The 19294-nt window shown below is 43.9% G+C and overlaps 5 protein-coding genes across 6 annotated transcripts; 2 read left to right on the top strand and 3 right to left on the bottom strand.

Annotated features, from left to right (window-relative positions):
* Nucleotides 1-4758: 4758 nt before the first annotated feature.
* On the bottom strand, nucleotides 4759-5607 carry LOC6737239 (vitelline membrane protein Vm26Ab). The gene is made up of 2 exons (XM_039294361.1): nucleotides 5502-5607; nucleotides 4759-5248 (listed from the first exon to the last, which is right to left on the bottom strand). Exons 1-2 carry the CDS (start codon nucleotides 5511-5513, stop codon nucleotides 4874-4876), a joined length of 387 nt encoding a protein of 128 aa, XP_039150295.1. The 5' UTR covers nucleotides 5514-5607; the 3' UTR covers nucleotides 4759-4873.
* A 3087-nt stretch (nucleotides 5608-8694) lies between these two features.
* LOC120284843 (vitelline membrane protein Vm26Ab) lies at nucleotides 8695-9248 on the top strand. The gene is made up of 2 exons (XM_039294360.1): nucleotides 8695-8772; nucleotides 8838-9248. The coding sequence occupies exons 1-2, from the start codon at nucleotides 8764-8766 to the stop codon at nucleotides 9231-9233; spliced, it is 405 nt and encodes a 134-aa protein (XP_039150294.1). The 5' UTR covers nucleotides 8695-8763; the 3' UTR covers nucleotides 9234-9248.
* Nucleotides 9249-11519: 2271 nt separating this feature from the next.
* Nucleotides 11520-12206, bottom strand: LOC6737237. Its single transcript, XM_002084041.4, has 2 exons — nucleotides 12092-12206; nucleotides 11520-12023 (listed from the first exon to the last, which is right to left on the bottom strand). Exons 1-2 carry the CDS (start codon nucleotides 12119-12121, stop codon nucleotides 11805-11807), a joined length of 249 nt encoding a protein of 82 aa, XP_002084077.1. The 5' UTR covers nucleotides 12122-12206; the 3' UTR covers nucleotides 11520-11804.
* A 1869-nt stretch (nucleotides 12207-14075) lies between these two features.
* LOC6737236 lies at nucleotides 14076-16087 on the bottom strand. Its single transcript, XM_002084040.4, has one exon. The coding sequence runs from the start codon at nucleotides 15822-15824 to the stop codon at nucleotides 14301-14303; it is 1524 nt and encodes a 507-aa protein (XP_002084076.2). The 5' UTR covers nucleotides 15825-16087; the 3' UTR covers nucleotides 14076-14300.
* Nucleotides 16088-17038: 951 nt separating this feature from the next.
* Nucleotides 17039-18194, top strand: LOC6739624 (APOBEC1 complementation factor). Of its 2 annotated transcripts, none has more exons than XM_016174310.3 (3): nucleotides 17039-17212; nucleotides 17279-17457; nucleotides 17535-17675. In XM_016174310.3, the coding sequence occupies exons 1-3, from the start codon at nucleotides 17099-17101 to the stop codon at nucleotides 17548-17550; spliced, it is 309 nt and encodes a 102-aa protein (XP_016030946.1). In that variant the 5' UTR covers nucleotides 17039-17098; the 3' UTR covers nucleotides 17551-17675. The 2 variants fall into 2 exon arrangements, with proteins under 2 accessions (XP_016030946.1, XP_002076519.2); XM_002076483.4 differs by having other exon boundaries at nucleotides 17042-17212; nucleotides 17513-18194.
* Nucleotides 18195-19294: the final 1100 nt, after the last annotated feature.

Genomic DNA, 19294 nt, shown 5'->3' with positions numbered 1-19294 from the left:
AACGCTTAGCTATGCTTTGTTAGATTTGACTTTGTGCTCTGCGCTTCTCAGGTGGCACTTTGGCGTATACGCAATATTTTACAGCTTTTTGCACTTTGCTGGCTGAGCTGAAAATACATGGTCAGTAAATCTTTTAAAATATTGTAATGTTGAGGGGGGATGGCTCCGCACCAGCTTAAGCGATTTGAGTGCCGGAGCAGTAAAAACGCCCACAAACTGCCGAGGAAAACGAAGGGGAAAAGCGCGTAAATGGGGCAAACTACAAGGAGAAGCCAAGGATCCAAGGACTCAAGGATCCAAGTGCTAGGACCTCATCTTGAGGCAGTTCTGTGCAGACAAGCGCATGCAAGAAATGAAAATGATTTGAGGCATTATGTTCGCTCCGGTTTTACCCCGCCATTCAGCCCGCCATTTCTCGTTTCGCTTCCGTTCGGCTGTCTTTTCTTCTCTTTTTATTTTATTTTATTTTTTTTTGGCTACAAAATTGCTTTGCTGCTGCTTCATGTTGATTGTAAAAGATTTCAGTGCTGAGAGCACAAAGCATGCGATGATGTACGGAACGACGCACGTCGTACATTTTGCACCTTGAAGTGGCAAGCGGAGGAGATACCCTCCTCCACCCCGCCACTGCGGGAAAAGACAGCCACATAAAACAATAAAAAGCAGTGGTAAGTGTCGGGGATGGGTAGCGACAACACATCCTGCACAGCCAGCACCTTGAGGCCAAGCCAACTGACAGCAGCTTCCGGCAGCCCCCAGTCCGTCTGCTCCATCTGGCCCATCTCCCCATTTGCTCCAGCTGCCACGCCCCCAGTTGTCGTTTGGCCCTCTCACCTGGACAAAAAGATACAGGTGTACGAGGCTAAAGTATCGCCACACAAGAAGTGAGAATTTTAGTGGCTCTAGAAAATGGTTATTGAGTTTCTTTTATGTCAAATAACTTTTTATGTTCTTTTAGCAACTTTAAAGGATAATTTCTTAACATTTGAATGAATTTTATTTAAATCATAAACTTATTATTTTTAAAATTTGATAATGTATGTATGGATGTAAATGTTATTAAGGATGTAATAAATATTTTACCTGTAAAATATCATATTTTATCTTTACAATATATTGTGTCAAGAACTTATCAAAATTATCCAGCTGAGCCTCTGCTATTATTTTGCCTATGGGTGTCTGTTTTTGTGCCTGTTTGCAGTGCTAAATACTTTGGACCAAGACGATGCCTCCGGGCGCTGACCACCCCGACTTGGAGCCGAAGCTATAGCTTCTATATCTTTGAAGCCGCTGCTCGAGGCCAGGTGAAAGTCATTTCACGCTGTGTGTAGCGCAAAAGATTAAAATAATAGCAGCGCGTAAATTAAACAGCCCGTTGGAGCCGAAGCGTAGGTGCCAGATGGGGGATTTTGAAAGGGCAATGGAAAAAGGATGCAGGGACATGGCGATGCGGAGACGCGGACCCATTGAAGTGGCAGCCATGGCCACCTCCTCGCATCCCACCTCATCGCATCCCTTTGTTTAGGGCTGCGGTCTGCGCTAAGACGCTTACCTGGCGCTTCCCCGCCGCAGCCCCATCCTGTCCAGAACTCCGCACCCGACCTCCTGTCCTCCAGGACATTGCCAGCATTGCGTTGTCAGCACTTCATTTTGATCCAACATGCCGCGTGCTTCACTTAATGCGACGACTGCCAGTAAGCCCGCATTTCAGAGGGAGTTTGGGGTGGATGGGGGTTGGAATGCCAACCGGGTGGAGGGGATAGCTTGTGGTTGGGGTGCAAAAAGCTGCTTCTTCATCATGCACATAACTACAAAGGCGGCTGCATTTCTTTGCAGGAAGCAAAAACTTTCAACAGGCGACACAAAAGAAAGAATTAAATAATTTAAAGATATATAATAGTACTATTTTGTTAGATAGTTTAAGAACGTATCACGTATTTTAAAATTATATAGTACTATTAGTAAAATTAAAACAACTGAAAATGGTCATTTTCTTTCCATTAAACTACAAATTGTTGTTTCTAGGATTTTCTCTGAGGTGATACGTATCCTTATTCTTATCCTTATAAGTATCCTTAAATTGATATCCTTACACAACTTTTGTCGCCTGCCAGCTGCTGTGCACAACACGTCACGAATGCGTGCGTATTGTGTGCTCCTGCAACTACGTACTGCTATGCGATGCGGAGGGGATTCCAGGATGAAGTTAGGAATGGGGATGGGGATGTCCTGATGCCCTGATGTCCTGGAAGGCAGAGGTTGGGGTGTAGAGTGTCCCAGGATGCCGCAGTGACGCAGTGATGGTTCGTTGGGCTGCTACCTTCGCTGAGTGTTTTGTGGCCTGTCTTCCCCGCTGCTCAACGAGATCCTTTGCTGCCGAAGCTTGCTTAATGCTTTATGTTTGCCAGCTTTCAGCTCTTTGTTCGCGTTCGTGTCCTTACTGCTCCTCGTCCTGTTTTTGTTATTACTCCGCATTCAGCAAGGTACTTTGCTTTTGTTCGATGAAACGTAAAAATAGCAACAAGCAACGAAAACTCATTTTTAGACAATGCCGCATAATTCCAACGCAATGGAGGCGAAAGGAAGCGAAAGGACGACGGAAAGGCACCGGCATAAGATCCCAACGACTTTTTGTTGTAATGAGGTATTTCCGCTTTGTTGTTACTGCTCATCTTCGCTTTATGCCCCTTACATTTTGGCTCAAACTGGAAATAATTCCCCGATACATTTGATGGATTTTTCGTGTTCTTTACAGGCGAATTCGATTTTAATCAGAAAGTTTAATGGTCATTTTTTAAAGGTACGTTTCGGGATATAGTAACCAAATTTCTAGTCCTGTGAACCCATAGTTTGACTTGTTTAAGCTCAATTTTGAAGTGGTACATGTGTGCGGAAAGTTTGTTTGTGGTATCAGCACTCAAAACAGCTCTGGTTCATTTTATTACGTTAATAAATTGTTATACATAATATAAAATAAGGTACTAAAACAATATATTATAATAGATCACACAGATTTATTATTAAGATACAAAAAATAGTAATCTAAACTATGTTCTACTTACGAGCATTGCATTTTTTTCAGTGCACCTGCTTACATTTCGTTGCGCTTGCCGTACAAAAGCAACCGCAAGAAGTTTCTTACGGGCTGTCAGATTTTGTAATGAAAGTGGATGCTGGCTGCACCCGCCTCATCCGGATCCGCAGCCCATCCGCTCCTCCAGGAGCAACCCTTTTCCCAGCGATTATTCAAGCGCAAAATTTGCGGTAATCTGCCGGCGGACAGCTTGCAGCATATGCAGAAACTTTTCGCACAGAGGAACCGGTGAGCAACTGGAGTCCTGGAAGCCAGGAATCACGCATTGCTTAAACTTTTAACCCTTCTATGTTTGCTCTTGTTTGCCCAAAAACACACACACAAAACATCCTACATCCTGGCGAAGGAGTTGGGGATGGGAAGCCTGTTGCTGCCCAAAATGGTAGAGTAGTACCATTGTTGCTGGTCATTTACGGCCATTTAACCAAGTCAACAATGAAGTCAAACATCTGCCCCTTTTTCGCTTTTATTTGGCCAAGGGAACCATCCCGAAAACCAATAACTGAAGAACTTTTTAATGCAAACATTGGTCACGGCCTATATGATACCAAATTCGCTAGAACCCTAACTTTGTAATAAACTTGGCAAATTGACTGTATTCGTTCAATTTAAATTCCTAGTATTTGTTATTTTACATATTGGATATTTTTCCATTAAATGAAAAGGATAATTATCGCAAATTCAATTACTTTTGGAATTATATTTACTTGACAACACAATTCAATAGTCAGCTTTCACATCAAGGCCAGAAATCCGAGCCAAGATACACCACACCCTCGACCCGAATTCATTAACAAAATGTTCTTGAGAAATCTGCTCACTAAAGTGTTCAGCCGAGCACTTCATATGCCATTTAATAATGATTAAGTACTTGGATTCGAGGGGTGGCAAATGAGTGCGGATAAATGGAGCGCCTTATTCGAATGTCATCAAAATCATCATCACCATAAGGAGGAAGCCCAGCCCCCGGAATCCAACCCAACTGAACCGAACCGAACTGAACTGTTGACGCATTTTGGTTTCAGGCCTCATTAGCGCCGGGAGTGAAGTAAACCCAAGTCGGCCTTCGATACCAAGACCTCTCAAATTGTGTCAGCATCAGGTGTCAATTTTAATTTACTGCTCCGAGCCGGCTTGTCATCTCTGATGTCTGTTTGCCTTGAGGTGGTGGGGGTGTTTTCGGCTTTGAGCCGGAGGAATTGCAGGATTGGGGACGGAGGATGGTGGCTGGAGGTGGAGGAGGATGAAGGATGCTAACCCATATTTTGGTGGCTTGCGGTTGCTGCGGCAATTTCGGTTTTCGCAGGCTTCAGGATGTACGTACGAGTACATATCCAAACTCATTGAAGCCTGCGGCTGGAGCCCGACAATTTCATCGCAGATGAAAGAGGCTTCCATGCTCATTTATATGCAGGTCCAATCCGCAGCCTCGACATATAGCAATAATTGAACGCTTAGCTCGAATGGCCGCAAAAAACCGCTCGCTAATGGAGCATTTAAATATGCGAATGCCAGTGCTTGGCATGCTAATCCAAAAAAAATGGAAGTCAGCTAAAATATGTACTTGCAAGTAGTAACTAACACTCATGATTGATGGATTGATTGATAAGTGACATACCCTTTAGATTGCTATTAAAGTTATATACCCATAAGTGAAAATCAGTTGTAGATTCTAAGAGGTTTATTGCATCACAAGTTGGGGTTGCATAGAAAATAGAAGCCAGTCCATGAGCCGAGCTCACGGGGCAATATCTTCCGCAGGTTTCACAATCCGTGGATTCACTTCTTCAGCAGCAGAGGAGCGGCAGCAGCGGCGACATAGGGACGGGCCACATAGGGCGAGCTGTAGGCCAGGGGCGAGGTGTAGGCGGCGGCGTAGGGCGTGGCAAATCGGGTGTAGGGAGCGGTGTAGGCGGCGGCCAGAGGAGCAGCGATGGGAGCGGTATAGGCGGCGGCAACTGGAGCGGCATAGGCAGCTGGGAAGGCGGCGCTGTGGGCCACCGAGTGGGCGGTGTAGCTGGAGGCATAGGGAGCCACGTAGGCGGCACTGCCCACCACAGCCGGAGCGGTGTAGGCCAGAGGAGCGGCGGCCAGAGGAGCCAAAATTCCGGGCTTGGCAGCAGCCACGGCCACAACAGCGAAGAAGATAGCAGCCTATAAGGAGGAAGATTCAATGTGAGTGTTAAGTAAAGGAATATTAAAAGAATTTAAAATGATTTAGGTTCTGCAAATAGAACTCATTCTTATAAGGTTACTCAAAATGGTTTTATTCGTTTTTTATCAGATCTACTATCTTGCTATCTTGCAATATTTTGTTTGAATTTCAGTTATAATTTTTGTATTGCTTAGTAGAATAAGAATTTCTTCTCCTTCAAACCCTCGTTTTGAATAGTTTTCTTGTACTTACGAATTTGAACATTTTGATGGATTGCTTTTGTTTTTGGATTGTCACTTGGTGGATGGCCAATTGGTTTGTGATGTCCAACAGCCAGCTGCACGGCTCTTTTATAGCCACTTACACTTTTCGAACTATTTACCCATGCAGATCACGATTTTAGATCAGCCATCGATGGTTGCCAAGTCAACGACTTTCGATTGACGTTGCGCATGCGCAATTCTTGGCTACTGTTTTTGAATTTTTTTTTAAATTTTTTTGTTTTAGTTTTCGTGGTCTAGACCTGACCATGTCTTATTTTTGGTGCGTGCCTGAACGTCCGTTACTCGGCGATGTGTCCCTGACCTTGACGACTGCAATGGGCTTACAATTTAATGGGTCTTACGGGTTTAACCAGCAGCGAAAAGGTAGCTGGAGGTAGTTGGAGTGATTTATGAGTGTTATGCCGGCGCAATATCAGGAAATTATCAAGTCATTCCGCTCCATTACCATTCGCCTGTTTGCCTATTTTAATAGACCACAATAAATCCGGCTAATCACTGTCTAATTATCCGCTCTCACCGCTGGCAGAACCGAAATTAATTAATAAATGTCGCAAATTGCGGGCAAAGAGCTTAGAACTCACTAATTAGAAATATCGAGTGCAGGCCGCCGCCGTGTGTGGTAAAGCGTACATCAGAAGGATGCACCACCACAAAGGCCACCCAACTTCACCCAACTCCACCCACTCCTTGCAGGGAACACATATCCTGATGCTCCTGCTGCGCCAGGCTCACACTTGAAAAAGTGTTGAAGCGTGAATTTTGCTTAAAAATGCCAATTACGCGATTTCAGCAGCGCAATGGATTGGTGGATGGTGGCGATAAAGCTCTGCTCAAAGTGGGCGGTGAGTTTCAGGGGGTGTGGCAATATACACACAGAAAAAATTCTATATATTCTAATATATAATACCTTTATTATAGTTTGAATTGAGCACATTTGAGGGCACTTTCCTATACATTTTTTAAATTTAACAAAATTTAATAAATAAATAAATATATTTTGCTGTAAAAATTGGTTGTTCTTTTAGGCGACTACATACAGCAAATTGTTGCCGTTCTCCTTCTGCTTTGCTTTTCAGCCGCTGTCGATGATGATGTTGCACGCGAAGGATTTGGCGCGCATCCTGCCGCTTCCTTCGCTCCTTTTGTGCAGCTCAAGTGTTTGCCATGTGCCTGTGCATACGAGCCAGCCTATTGCCATTGGATGGGCTGCTTCGTGGATGTGGAGCAGTAAGGGGATGTGGATGTGGTGTCTACTAAATGCACAATCATGCAGCTGGGAGCGGGGCACGTATTGAGAACTGCAAACGGCAACCGCAGGCGGCAAACATATTTGTTTTGACACTTGACTTCCCTCCTGGCCACCAGGCTGCTTTCATTGTCAAGTTTGCGGCGAGGACTTGCTACTGAAATTATTATATTGGTTAATCCGCCTAAAAGCTTTGATGGCACCTCCACCCCCCCAATGGCAGCCATCTCGAGTGCCCACAACTTTCGAGTGGCCCGAACGGGGACCATATCAAAGAGCAGTCCTCTGGGAGAAGGCAAGAGCACCCGGAGTCGGAGCTGGGGATAATGTATATGTATCCACGAGTGCCGGCAAGTAATTAAAAAGCAAGAAATTTCCACAAAAAGTCGCGCACAAAAATCGCTCCGTTTGACGGGGACAAAGCTTGGGACAAGGACTTCGGAGCCAAAAGAAGTGAGCATCGCATCAAGCTCGACTTCAAGGATATCCATAACTTATTAATTAAATTGGCTAAAAACATATGTATTTTTTAACTAAGTATTTAATCTTTGTCTTACCTGAAAGTTTCAACAAATTTTGGTATACGGAATTTTAAAATTAATACATTACTCATCTATACCAACTTTAATAGACAGTCTAAAAATCTTTAATAATTACTCATAAGTTTTATAAATTTAAAATATTAAAAAATACATTTATATGTGTCCTTTGTAATTTCCTAGCTACCCAGAAAACTAATTTTGTGATGGGCAGCTCGAAGGGACTTTGAACAAGTTGCGTGAAATATGCGCGGCACTTTTCCCTTTTTGGCCCAGTCCCTTTCGCTTCAAGTTGGGTTTATTGCCGTAATAAAGGCGCAACTGCCTCTGACTTGGCCGGGGTTATGTCTGCATCTGGATCGGGATCGGGGGCGTTGGTGCTGCCGCATGGCAGGGGGCGTGGCAGCAGCAGCTGTGCGTGCGCGTTAATGCGTCGTTTAAGTGCCGTAAAAAGCGAATGGCACACATGACACCCACATGCCACCCACTTGCCAACCACCCACCTCATCACAACAGTCCTAAGCCGTATCCGTATCCAGGAGCCCTCATCAAGATGAAGTCTATTAAAAATTACTGGTTTGAATTCGTCTAGAAATTCCAGCGACATTTGAAAGCAGCACGAGGAGGGGGCAGCCGCCTTTAAGTGGTTGCCACAAATTATTCATGAGAACACAGCAGTTGGGTGAAAGGGGAAATGATGTGGAAATCATACGAAAGAAGTTGTCAGGGGTGGCATAAAGTTTTAAAAATTTTAAAAAATCACTTGAGTGCTTTCTTGATTGAAATTAAAATATGTAAGTTCTGTGGAATTTTTTGTTTTGGGTTAAAACGATTTATTTAATCGCTAGCAATTTAACTTTAGATTGAATATATGATTTTATATCATTAATATATTATATCATTGGATAAGGATATATATTTTAAGATTTAATATACTGAAAACATATTCTTTTTGAAAGCTTCTAACTTATTCAATATTGGTCTTCTGTACGCTGTAGTTGCTGCATAATAGAAGTATCCATCGAAATCCTTTGCCACTTGAATGGCCACGCCCTAAAGTGGGAGTCTGCGATCATAATTGGTTTACGGCCTTTGTTCCGCCTCGTGGACTGACGCATTTCAATTACTCAGCCACCGGTTACAAAGTCAAATCGAATTAGGCCCGGCACGTGCCGAGTGTGCGTGTGCACCACCAGCGGATGGATAGGATGGGATCCGATCGGATCGGATTGGCTTGGATTGGCATGGCCCACTAAACTGGAACGGAGTCAAAGACTTTGAGCTGCGATGTCAGCGATGCCAGTTGCATGGCAAAACGCGGCCTTCGTTTCCAAGTGGCTTTGGCCACTATATAAGCTGGACAGCCGGGCGAATTCAACATCAAATCAAGCTCACAGCTTTCTGTAGTCACTACAACCAAACAAAAAAACCAATCAACAATCAACATGAAATTCGTAAGTTCATTGATTACCTTAAGGATTTAAAGGACTTGCCCATTAAGGATTACTTCCGTCTATAGTTCGCCGTCTGCTTCTTCGCTGTTGTGGCCGTGGCTGCTGCCAAGCCCGGAATTGTGGCTCCTCTGGCCGCCGCTCCTCTGGCCTACACCGCTCCGGCTGTGGTGGGCAGTGCCGCCTACGTGGCTCCCTACGCCTCCAGCTACACCGCCCACTCGGTGGCCCACAGCGCCGCCTTCCCAGCTGCCTACACCGCCGCCTACACCGCTCCCGTTGCTGCCGCCTATACCGCTCCAGTTGCCGCTGCGTACGCCGCTCCTGCCGCCTATACCGCTGCCTACACCGCCCCCATTGCCCGTTATGCCGCCACCCCCTTCGCAGCGCCCATTGCCGCCCCCGTGGCTGCCGCCTACACCGCCCCCATTGCCGCCGCTGCACCAGTTCTGCTAAAGAAGTAAGAAGTGCGATTGTGAATCCCATCTTGACCAATTTGTGTAAATAAAGAATTGTACATACCAACGACAAGTCAAGCGTGTTTTCTTTATGAAGTATACACACTAGAAAATTTTATTAATGTGGAAAAGCTCCAATAAAACATTAAAAATAGTTAACCACACCAAATAATACTTGAAAAATGCTCTTAAAATAATAAAAGGTATGTACTATAATTTATAATAAAAGTTTTCTTACAAAAACATATTCTTAATTTGAAGGAACATCACAACTGCAACATTTAACACCTTCTATAAGAGAAGAAAAGGACATTAAACAGATTTTCAATAGTTAAGTGAATTAATGATCTCGATCAAAACAGTAATAACTTTGTTTATTAAGTTTTAGCAATATGCATAGTTAATCTTATTTTTTAGTGTACCACTTGCCCCTTCCGTTGTGCGATTTTCCCGAGGCGAAATGAACTCCTTTGGCTTTGAGCAGTGATGGGGAGCAATTTGTACTCCGCTTTTTCCACTCCGCTCGGTTCAGCTAAGTTCTTATCGAAAGCCAGGCATCTGGCGTCCCCTTTTCCCGCTTTCTCCGCTTTTCCGCGATTTTCCCCTCCATCTGCACCTAGGCGGCAAGTCTGCGCTTTGCCTTGGCCAGGATTAAACTTTCCATTTAAAAGGATTTCTTTTCTATATGAAATATGCTTCCTTTCAGCGTTTCCTGCGCGTTCCCTCCTCATCCTCTTCCCTTTCCTTTTTCCCTTCCCACTTTTATTTTTTTTTTATTTTTATTCCCGCAGCCAGCGGCTCCAGTTAAGTTTTCTGCTTGACTTTGTCCTGCGCGTTGAAAGGGCCGAGTGGAGCCTTCTGCCCCTCGGCGGTATCCTGCTGCTCCTTATCATAACTCTGGCATCGCCCCTCGCCCGCTCAGGTGGTAAATGCCAAGTAGTTGTAAAGTTTGCTACCTAAGCGGAAAAGGCTAGTAAAATCCGCACAGGGGAAAATGGCCGCTCCATTTTCGCAAGTTCTCGCAACAGATAGCGTCCAAATTTAATGACCTTTTATTCAATAAAACTGCGTTGAGCGCAACCCCGGCAACTTTTTGCCTTTTCCACGTTAAATATTACTTGTTGTCGCCCTATCGTGTTTGTCATCCACTTTTTATTTTTCGCCCACCATTTTTTGTTGGCCAGAAAGTTGTCAAAGGTAGGCGAAAATATGATAAGCAGGAGGCACAAGTTTTGGGAAAAGGATTTTCCTCGCTTAATGAGCATAACTTTTCGGGGTTTTTAATAAAAATCCAGGTCACAAAATATGAAATTAAATTGTATTTTCTGCTGCAATTTAATAGCATTAGTGTTATTTCCAAACTGATATTTATTTTGAAAATATATGTAGTTTTTATACTCATTAAACTACCCCTTTGACTTTGACTCACTTTGTACAATTTACCCATACTCGTATCTTAACGTATCTATATCTAAAACCAAATAAATTGCGAATTGAAAGAGTTTTACACCTCGTTAATTGGCTGTCCAAATAGAAATGTAACTATTTTGATTGCCTTCACTGTGGCAATGGCAATTGGCAACCGATGTTTGTATGGCAACTGGCGAAGCAATAAAACCGAGCAAATGAAATTTGTATTCACTTTATATAATTTTGACGATTTTTCAAATCAAATACAGACGCACACACACACACACTCACGAACCGCACATATAAAAGTCGAATGTGCCAGACATATACGTATGTGCATACATATGTTAGAAAGATTCCCTTTTTTCGAAACGAACACAATCATGTGCAAACGTGTTTTTCAAATGGATTACATGAATAAAAGATTTATACACGTAAGGTAAATCAGTAGCGGGTTACCAAGATACTAACCGACATGCTGCTCTGCCCGGATTTCCCGTGCTCCTTCGCACTCCACCATAGGACTCCTCCTTAGTACTCCTCCCCAGTTTTCCCCATCCACAACAACTCCCTATTCCCAACAGAAGACGTGCAAGTGAAAATATGCGCAGATGTAAGCAAATTTGAGGAACGACGGAGGGCAAGATGTGCTGGAAAAGAGGAAAACCCAAACGGAAAATCCCACAGAACCTGGCTAAAGGTAGATGATGCCTCTTGCCATTTATTGATTTGTTTATCATTTTATGTATTTATGCCGCTTTGATTTCAGGCGCCAAATCGAATCAAGCGCGAGGGAAAATAAAACATTGCCAACTGGATTATTCCGAGCACACACACAAACAGGACATGAAAATATTCACAGCGAGGTCTTTGAGTTTTGTATTTAGATAAGCACTTTTCGAGTTGACAGATATTTATTGTATTAGATTTTGTTATATTTGTTATATTTATACAAGGCTTGTTTATTAATAATCTTAAAAAAATATATAAAGGTGGGCCAATCTTCAATTTTAAAAGAAAGCTATAGATTTTAATTTCTTACACGCAGCTTACGTTTGTAAATCCAATCACACTGCTCCTAGTAAATGGAACATTGCTGCCACTGTACACAAGCCCGGAATACCTACAAATTCACCTAGTATTCCAGTTGGCCCGCAGCAGCAGGATTCACCGCCCTAGATACGAGTAGTAGGGATACGTGGCGTATGCGCCATAAACCGGTGCATACGCATACGCCGCGTAGGCCGGATAGCTGGCATACGCCGGATAGTAGGCGGCGGAGGAGGGAGCCAGCCAAGAGGCACCCGCTCCGGTGGCATAACTCACTGGCGTCGTGACCAACAGCTGGGGCTTCGCCTGACTAAGGGCCACGAGCCACAATGCGAACTGGCAGGATTATTGATAGGTTTGAAATATATCCGCAAATCCGCATATCCACAGTTCGGCGCACTCACCATCAAGACCTTGACCAACATGCCTCCCATTCGACTACTGCTCCTGCGGACTGGCTGGCTGGCTTTGCGAAACGAAACTCAAAATTTCACTGCTCGATTGGCCGGGCTAGTCAATCATATTTATAGCCTTTGGCTGGAGGGCAGGGCATCGGATCACATCGGATCGGCCCAGAGAATCGCTGAGAACCGGGCAGAGAGCCGGAGCAGTTGGGCCATCATTAATATTGCTAGACCGGAGTGCGCTGAGTGGCATAAATTATATTCTTAATGCTATTTGAAATTGCCGAGAAAGAATAAATATAAGACAACGACCAATAAGCGGCTCAAATTGATGAAATTCCGTGTACTCTGTGGGTCATAAAATGGTTATTAAGAAGTGATTGAAAAAAAATTATTTTGAAACTTTGATAATCACGAAGAAAATGCAAAGATTCGTCATAAAATTGCAAAATACTTAAATATATGATAAAAAAGTGAAGAATTAATTTGGAAAGTAATCTGTAAATCCTTGATTTCAAAACATAAAAAGCAATAGTAGAAGACTTAGATGAAAACGAGTAATTTGCAATTAGAATGTCCAAACATAACAAAGGTTAACATAATTATTTATTAAAAGGGTTCGATATAAATATATTAAAGCTAAGATAAGAAAGCAATGGATACCAAATCTTCCGATATTTTCCCTTTCGCTTTCTCAGCTTTAACTTTCTCCATATTTAGCTCCACTTCCGGCTGCGTCACAAAGTTTGCCAAACACCGAACGATTCCGCAGCCGCATTTGATACCCTTTGTTCCACAATTGATGGCTAGCAGCGAATGTCGCGCCGCCTTCTTTGGACTGCCATTCATTACTACAGGTAGAACCGCCCTACCTGAGTCACCAAATCCCCCCCACCCCCGCCCCCTCAAAAGCTGGCACTTTGCATAAAATATTTGCGTTTACTTAGACGTTGTAAAAATTATAATTATGTGTGCGTGCCTGACATGCACATGAGCACTTGAAATCGGGGATTGAAACGCAACCATATTTTGCGATCACTTCGCTTAGATAAGACCCATTCCCAGTTCCCAATTGCCAATTGCCAAGGGTGACGTCTTGCTTAAAGCCTCCGGTCTAGGACACCACTGGCACTTTAAGCCATAACTGTCAGCTGAATTTGCAACCGGGCAAACACACGGCCAACGATGGGCAGGGTAGCGAAGGGTAGCATCGTGTTTCGCAAGCTATAAATAATTAATTAATTCAGACGTAGACGAGTTTAATGGGTGGGGAAAGGGAAATGGGGTGGTGTTTGTGAGACGACAGAGCGTTCTATGCAAATTTCCGAATATAGACCATAAATTCACAAGCCAAACGAAGCCCGATGAAGCCATCACTTATGCCCTACCTATAAATGCGCTCAGTGTACATTGTACCCTATATATACTGGACGCTTATGCTGTCATAATTATATATATGTATATATATCGGATACTTTGCGGATATTAAGTTGCGGCAAGTTCACTGACCACCGATGGACTTCAATGGCGACCACGCCCAGCCAACTCGATGGAAAGTACTTTGGAAAACTGCTTTTAGCGACAGTTTTCGCTTGCCTTTTTCCCGGCTTTTTCTGCATTTCTTTTTTTTTTTGTTTTTTTGCTTTTTGTATTCTTTACCGACTGGCTTTGCTGCTAATTCCCTGCTTGCTTACAAAATGGCAAATAGTCGCAGCTGGCAGCCATTTTTCTCATACCCTGGACAATTGGAGTTTATGAGATATATAAGTATCTCATTGGTAAACAAGTTTTGGAGTAAACTTTTAAATAGACCACATCATATTATGAATATAAACAATTAAAATGCTAAATCTTAGAAAATTATTATTTATTCCATCAATTAAAGGGTATTAGAGAGGTCTATTCTAACCCTGTAACGCAGCTTCCGTTTCTGGTTTTGGCAAAGCTGCAACGGAAACATTGCATAATTAAAAAATAGCTGCTGTTTACGAGTAGATTGTTTGTTTATTGTGTAGTCATCTCCAGCTTTGGTCCCTTCCCCCAACCCACGCGTTTACTTTGTATCCCTGTCAGCAGTTCTTAATTTAATAAAGCGTAGTATTTAAATTAATTAACGAGCAGCGTAGCTCGCGGTGTAAGCAGGCTTACACACAAGTGCAAAATGAGTACAAAAACAGGTGGGAGAAGAGTTGCGGATTCGCAGGATGCTTCACTGGAACAGTTGGGCCTTCTGGCGCAGCAGTGACTTGAGATCCTCGTCCAGCTGGGCTTGTTCATCGTCCAGGCGTTCGAGCATCTTGCCAAGAACTTCCTGGGTGATGATCCCGTGACAGTTGATCCTGCACAGTTCCCTGATCTTGGCCAGGTGCACCATTCGCTCCCGCTGCAACTGCTCCTGCAGCTCAATCTGGTGGCGCATCTGCTGTAGATCATCCTTGTCGTACGATGGCTTCTGGGCCAAGATGCTCCTGCGATACATAAGCCAGGTGTTCTGTTGACAAGCCATCACCTTGTGGCGATACCACTTGAGCGCCACCCTCTCGAATCTTCGATCCAAAGCCTGTAGTTCCCACAAATTACGAAGCCCAAATTTCTGGAAGCAGGTTTGGAAAAATCTTAAACGTTTGGATTTTCCGCGCCAGCGTTTCAGACGTTCCAAGGCTCGGTAGGCACCAATTATGAAGCCTCTGACTCTCTGTTCATCTTTTCTAGTATCCATTGAGGGATCAGGCATGTCCATCACATCCTTCATCGTGCCATCCGAGTTGTAGTACGCCAAGCATTGGACACGCAGCTGTTCTCTTCGTATCAGCAATCCCTGAACAGTTGTGTCCCTGCAACCAATGGGGGGAGAATGGCATTGGCCTATTGGTTGCCGGACTCGCTGGGCAGGCACATCCTGGTGAATCTTCTTTGGTGGCTTTGGCGGCGGAATCTTCGGGTTATATTTCGTGGGTACGGCATATTTCGGATCGATTGCGTTTTTCAAACGTTCGGTCATTTCCTCAAAGCAATCCCTTAGATTTTTCACAGCACTTGATCGGCGGTTGACCTGATCTATGATCTCTTGGGATAAGGAAGTGGAGGAACGGGTTCTTCCGCTGTCAGGTTGATCCCGATTGAATGTGGAGCTCGATGGATGCTGCTTATTCCTCGAGAGCTCATACTCTAATAGTTCGACTCTTTCCTTCACATTGTTACTATCAGCCCCATTTGGGGACTCGAAGCCAGTCTTTGCAGAAACTAGGCTGTCCTTCGAGTCAGAGGATCGCGTATTCGTTTTTCGAATTATCGTCACAATGCTGGCAAAACTACTGGTCCTAGGCTCCTTTTCCGAGTGTTCGGAAACCTCCTTGATGGGTTCCAGTTTCCTGGGTCGTAAAATTTGAGTGGAGCACTTCTTGAGCAGGTGAGTAGGTGATCTGCCAGTAGCCAACTTCCTACATGGCTGGCCCCTGTACTCATCCAAAATTGCATTCAGATTCCTACTGCAGTTACGCACATCCGTGAACGGTTCCTTGAGCACTCCAAAGTCCTTCAGGTGGCCATGCATGAGCAGCATCAGGCTGTTTCGGGCCAACTTCTCGCTGAGCGGAGCCTTCTCGAACACCTTTATCCAGCTGGCCATGATGAGGCGATCCGACTGCTTAGCCCTTGCCTGATCGGCATCCTTGTAACTGGCCAGCTGCTGCTTGAAATGGCGATCCAGTAACTCCTCGCTTAGATCCTTCATGGCCACATGCACATATTAACTGGAATCAACTGCTTTTATTCCCAATAAATATTTGTAACTGGAATGATTTGAATAAAATGAAACCGCTGACTTAAATCGGGCAAGGAAATGCGGAAATATAAGTGGGATTAGTGGCTTTACTCGGCGACTGTCACCAAACGTCTCTTAACCGCAGAAGGCGGAGGGGGGCCAAAAGTGGAGCTCAGGGTTTCTCAGAGAAGCTTCAAGTGGTGGGCCCAAGTCTGGCAACAAGCACAAGGAGCAGCGACACTACACTGAAAACAAAGGAGATCAGAGCTTACTTTTTAAACAACTTAATGGATTTTCTTGTCGAAACACTCTTACCTGGTGCGTCTCGTCACTACGTGGACTGAACTGGGCTCCACAGTGATAGCTGTTACATTTAACACTTCATTTAAGAAAACTATTTTGTATTAATCTAACAACATGTTACCTCCCACAAATAGTTTAATGTCAGTAATGTGCTTATGGCCATTTCGAAACAATGAATTATTAGTGTAACAGCAGTAGCAACAAAACAGTATGCGGTTGCCACGTAAATTTTCATTAGCGCAGAGCGCGTATAAATTAGGAAAATGAAGCAGCAGCAGCGGCAGCAGGCACTTGAGTGCACCGCAACCTCCATCAAGATGCCCCCTGGTGGGGTGAGTGGGTGGTGGAGTGGGTGGCTGATGGGCGGCTTAACCGCAGCAACAACAACAGCGAATGCAATACGAACATACATACATACATAGGTGGTGCGGCTTGTGGCGAACTGTGAGCAAAAGTTGCAAACGACCAACTGCCTGCATAAATTTATATTGTTAAACATGAGCTAGAAAAAAGCACGCGCAGCCTGTCAAAAGAAAGCATAAAACAAGAGCAAAGAAATGGCCTGACATGGAAAAAGCGGTTTGGTAAAAGAGTAAAGTAAATGCATAAAGTACATCGCAAAAATAGAATACCTTAGTATAGAGTTTAGTTTGCAGCAGCGATAAAAAAAAGACTTCGTACGCAAAAATATCATATGAAAATATTCTTTATTTTATACAAACTAGCTCATAAACAATAATAAGTTTTTGCTCCTCCGTTGCTTTACCTAAGACTATTAATGGTAAGTGTTAAGTATTTCGAATTGTTACCAACTTCATTGACTATCTGGCAACATCGCGAGTGTTGTTTGTTTTGGTCACACTAAGTCTTTGGCTTTGTTCTTTTTTTTTTTTTTTTGCACGCGTGGTTTTGCTGTTTATTTTTTTTTTTGCTATTTTAAAATGGATTTTGACAGCAAATACTTCAAGAGTCAAGTAAATGGCACTATTTCCATAGTTACGCGCAAAGTCATTGATGAAAATCTGAAATCCTTATTGGATGAGGGAGAGGGTGAGGTGAGTGTCTAGTGAAGCATCTAGTCTCAAAAGATTCGGGAGACACTGATACGTTTATGCTTTTAGATGTTCCTCACGTGCATACCAAGGGATAAAAGGTGTTCTCCGGAATGGATTGTGGAAGTGGCCAGCGAACTGGGTGAAGTTTACATTCTGCGCTATAAGATCGATTTTTCGGGAAATTCTCGCGGCTACGCCTACTTGCAATATATCAATGTGGACCTCAAGGAATCGGCAATGGAATAGTACGTACTTGGTTATGATATACACATAAAATAGCACTAACCCTAATAATCCCAGTCTGCCAATGCGATTCCGACAGCTTTGGCTGCCCTTAAAGGTGAAGCCATCGACCAACAACCGCGAGCTGGTGCTCAAAAATGTGGAATCGTCGCTTAGACCATGGCAGGTGTACCAGGAGATGTTGAAGATACATCCCTTCACCATCCTTCGAGTCTACGAGTATCAATTTGGCAAGTTCTTCTATATATTTGGGTACCGCAACAACGACTCGGCCGCAAGTGCCCATCAGAGAGTAAGGAATGTGATCAAAAAGTTCGGCGCGCATGCGTACATCTCCTGGTTGACTGCGGAGAGCCTCTTGAAGAAAGGCAGCGATAGCTCATGTTTCCAACAGGAACTAAGCCAAAATCTTACTCGACGCGTTCCTCCCAGACAAAGGGGCTGTTTCAAGTTTTGAACGGAAGTGGTAGAATTATCAAGTATGTCACTTTATTGGTTGATTCAACCAAATCTATAAGGCTCTAAGTTTTCTGCTTGTACTACGTGTAAGTAAGACGAAAATGCATAAAATACTTTTGATTATATTTTTTCTATTGTTAAATAAGTTTTTAAGTAAAATAAGAGTACTCTTAAATAAGTCAACCATTTATATGTGAATGCAGATGTTTATCGATTGAGGTGTGCAAGTTTTTGTAATATGTGGAATTTGACAACAAGAATATAAGCGTTTTGCGAAGTAGATCTTTGATTTCTTAATGAAATTTGATACTATACCTGAAAGACGATAAACTTGCTTTGGAAACTAACCCACCGGATTGAGATTCCGGTGACTCTCTGGGCAGTAAATTATGTTGCTGCCCATGCGAATGAAACATGAACTTTCACCAGTTGTTAGGACAGAGTGAAATTATACAGCACAGCATTGTTCCTGGCAAATCCTTTTGGCCCGCAGCTCCTCAGTTTGACGAAATGCAGCCGCAGCTTGTTGACTTCATTAACTCTGGGCAAAAACAGCGAGCAGCCATAAAAATATGAAAAAAACAACAACGACAGCGCAGCGAAGCTGCAGTTTTTCACATGCAAATTAATGCAGTGTCTTTGGAGTGGCGGAGTGGCAGCCAGGACTTTCAGGGCAATGCGACAACCTGCGGCATAATGCAATTAAATGAGTGCAGCGAGCAGGAGTCGACGCTAGCCTCCGGCTGGCATTGTGTTGGACACGGTGTCTGGGTACTGGGTCTGACTCCAGATTACGGGTCTCCAAAGTGCAATGATCGACGGACAGGAGAGGAGGGAGCGCAACTCATCCGTCAGGCGAAGTATGCAAAGGATGCACAGGACGCGAGGTGCGAGGGACAGGTCCGCTGCGCATTCTAATGCGATTGCCGCACTTGACGGGATGTCGTGGCAGGCGGAAACGGATGTTGTTGTCCTGCTCAGCCCTGCACGGTTGCAATTAAATTAGAGCCTCAAATCGAAATGCAGCCGTAACACGATGATGCAAAAATAAGAAGCGACTGGCATATTCTGGAAGCCTCATAAATATTCATTGAATTAAGCTTAAGTCGAGACATCCTCTCGAGGCATTCAGGGAAAAACAAGCCGAGCTGAATGTTTTCCAAAATCATTTGCATTAATTTGTTAATTCAAGCGCGACAGCCACGCCCCTGTTCACTCACTTAAAGCCCATTAAAATTTCAAAGCCATGCGAGGGATTGTGCGAGTCTTAACCCATTGGCAATCCCCGGCGCAAAGCACTCCTCCGCTCGCCGTCGATGGGTTAAAGTCATGAAGCCGCATCTGTGACGCAATTACAAAGGCTCGAAGTTTGCTTCTAAT

This window comes from Drosophila simulans, chromosome 3L, assembly GCF_016746395.2.
Source record: "Drosophila simulans strain w501 chromosome 3L, Prin_Dsim_3.1, whole genome shotgun sequence".
Lineage (NCBI taxonomy): Eukaryota > Metazoa > Arthropoda > Insecta > Diptera > Drosophilidae > Drosophila > Drosophila simulans.
This window is presented reverse-complemented; position numbering and strand designations above follow the sequence as displayed.

Coding starts and splice junctions, on each gene's coding strand:
- LOC6737236 (XM_002084040.4), bottom strand. CDS start 15,824: ATGAAGGATCTAAGCGAGGAGTTACTGGATCGCCATTTCAAGCAGCAG.
- LOC6739624 (XM_002076483.4), top strand. CDS start 17,099: ATGGATTTTGACAGCAAATACTTCAAGAGTCAAGTAAATGGCACTATT. Junction 17,213..17,278: donor TGGATGAGGGAGAGGGTGAG/GTGAGTGTCTAG, acceptor TTATGCTTTTAG/ATGTTCCTCACGTGCATACC. Junction 17,458..17,512: donor AAGGAATCGGCAATGGAATA/GTACGTACTTGG, acceptor TAATAATCCCAG/TCTGCCAATGCGATTCCGAC.
- LOC6737237 (XM_002084041.4), bottom strand. CDS start 12,121: ATGGGAGGCATGTTGGTCAAGGTCTTGATG. Junction 12,024..12,091: donor TGTTGGTCAAGGTCTTGATG/GTGAGTGCGCCG, acceptor TAATCCTGCCAG/TTCGCATTGTGGCTCGTGGC.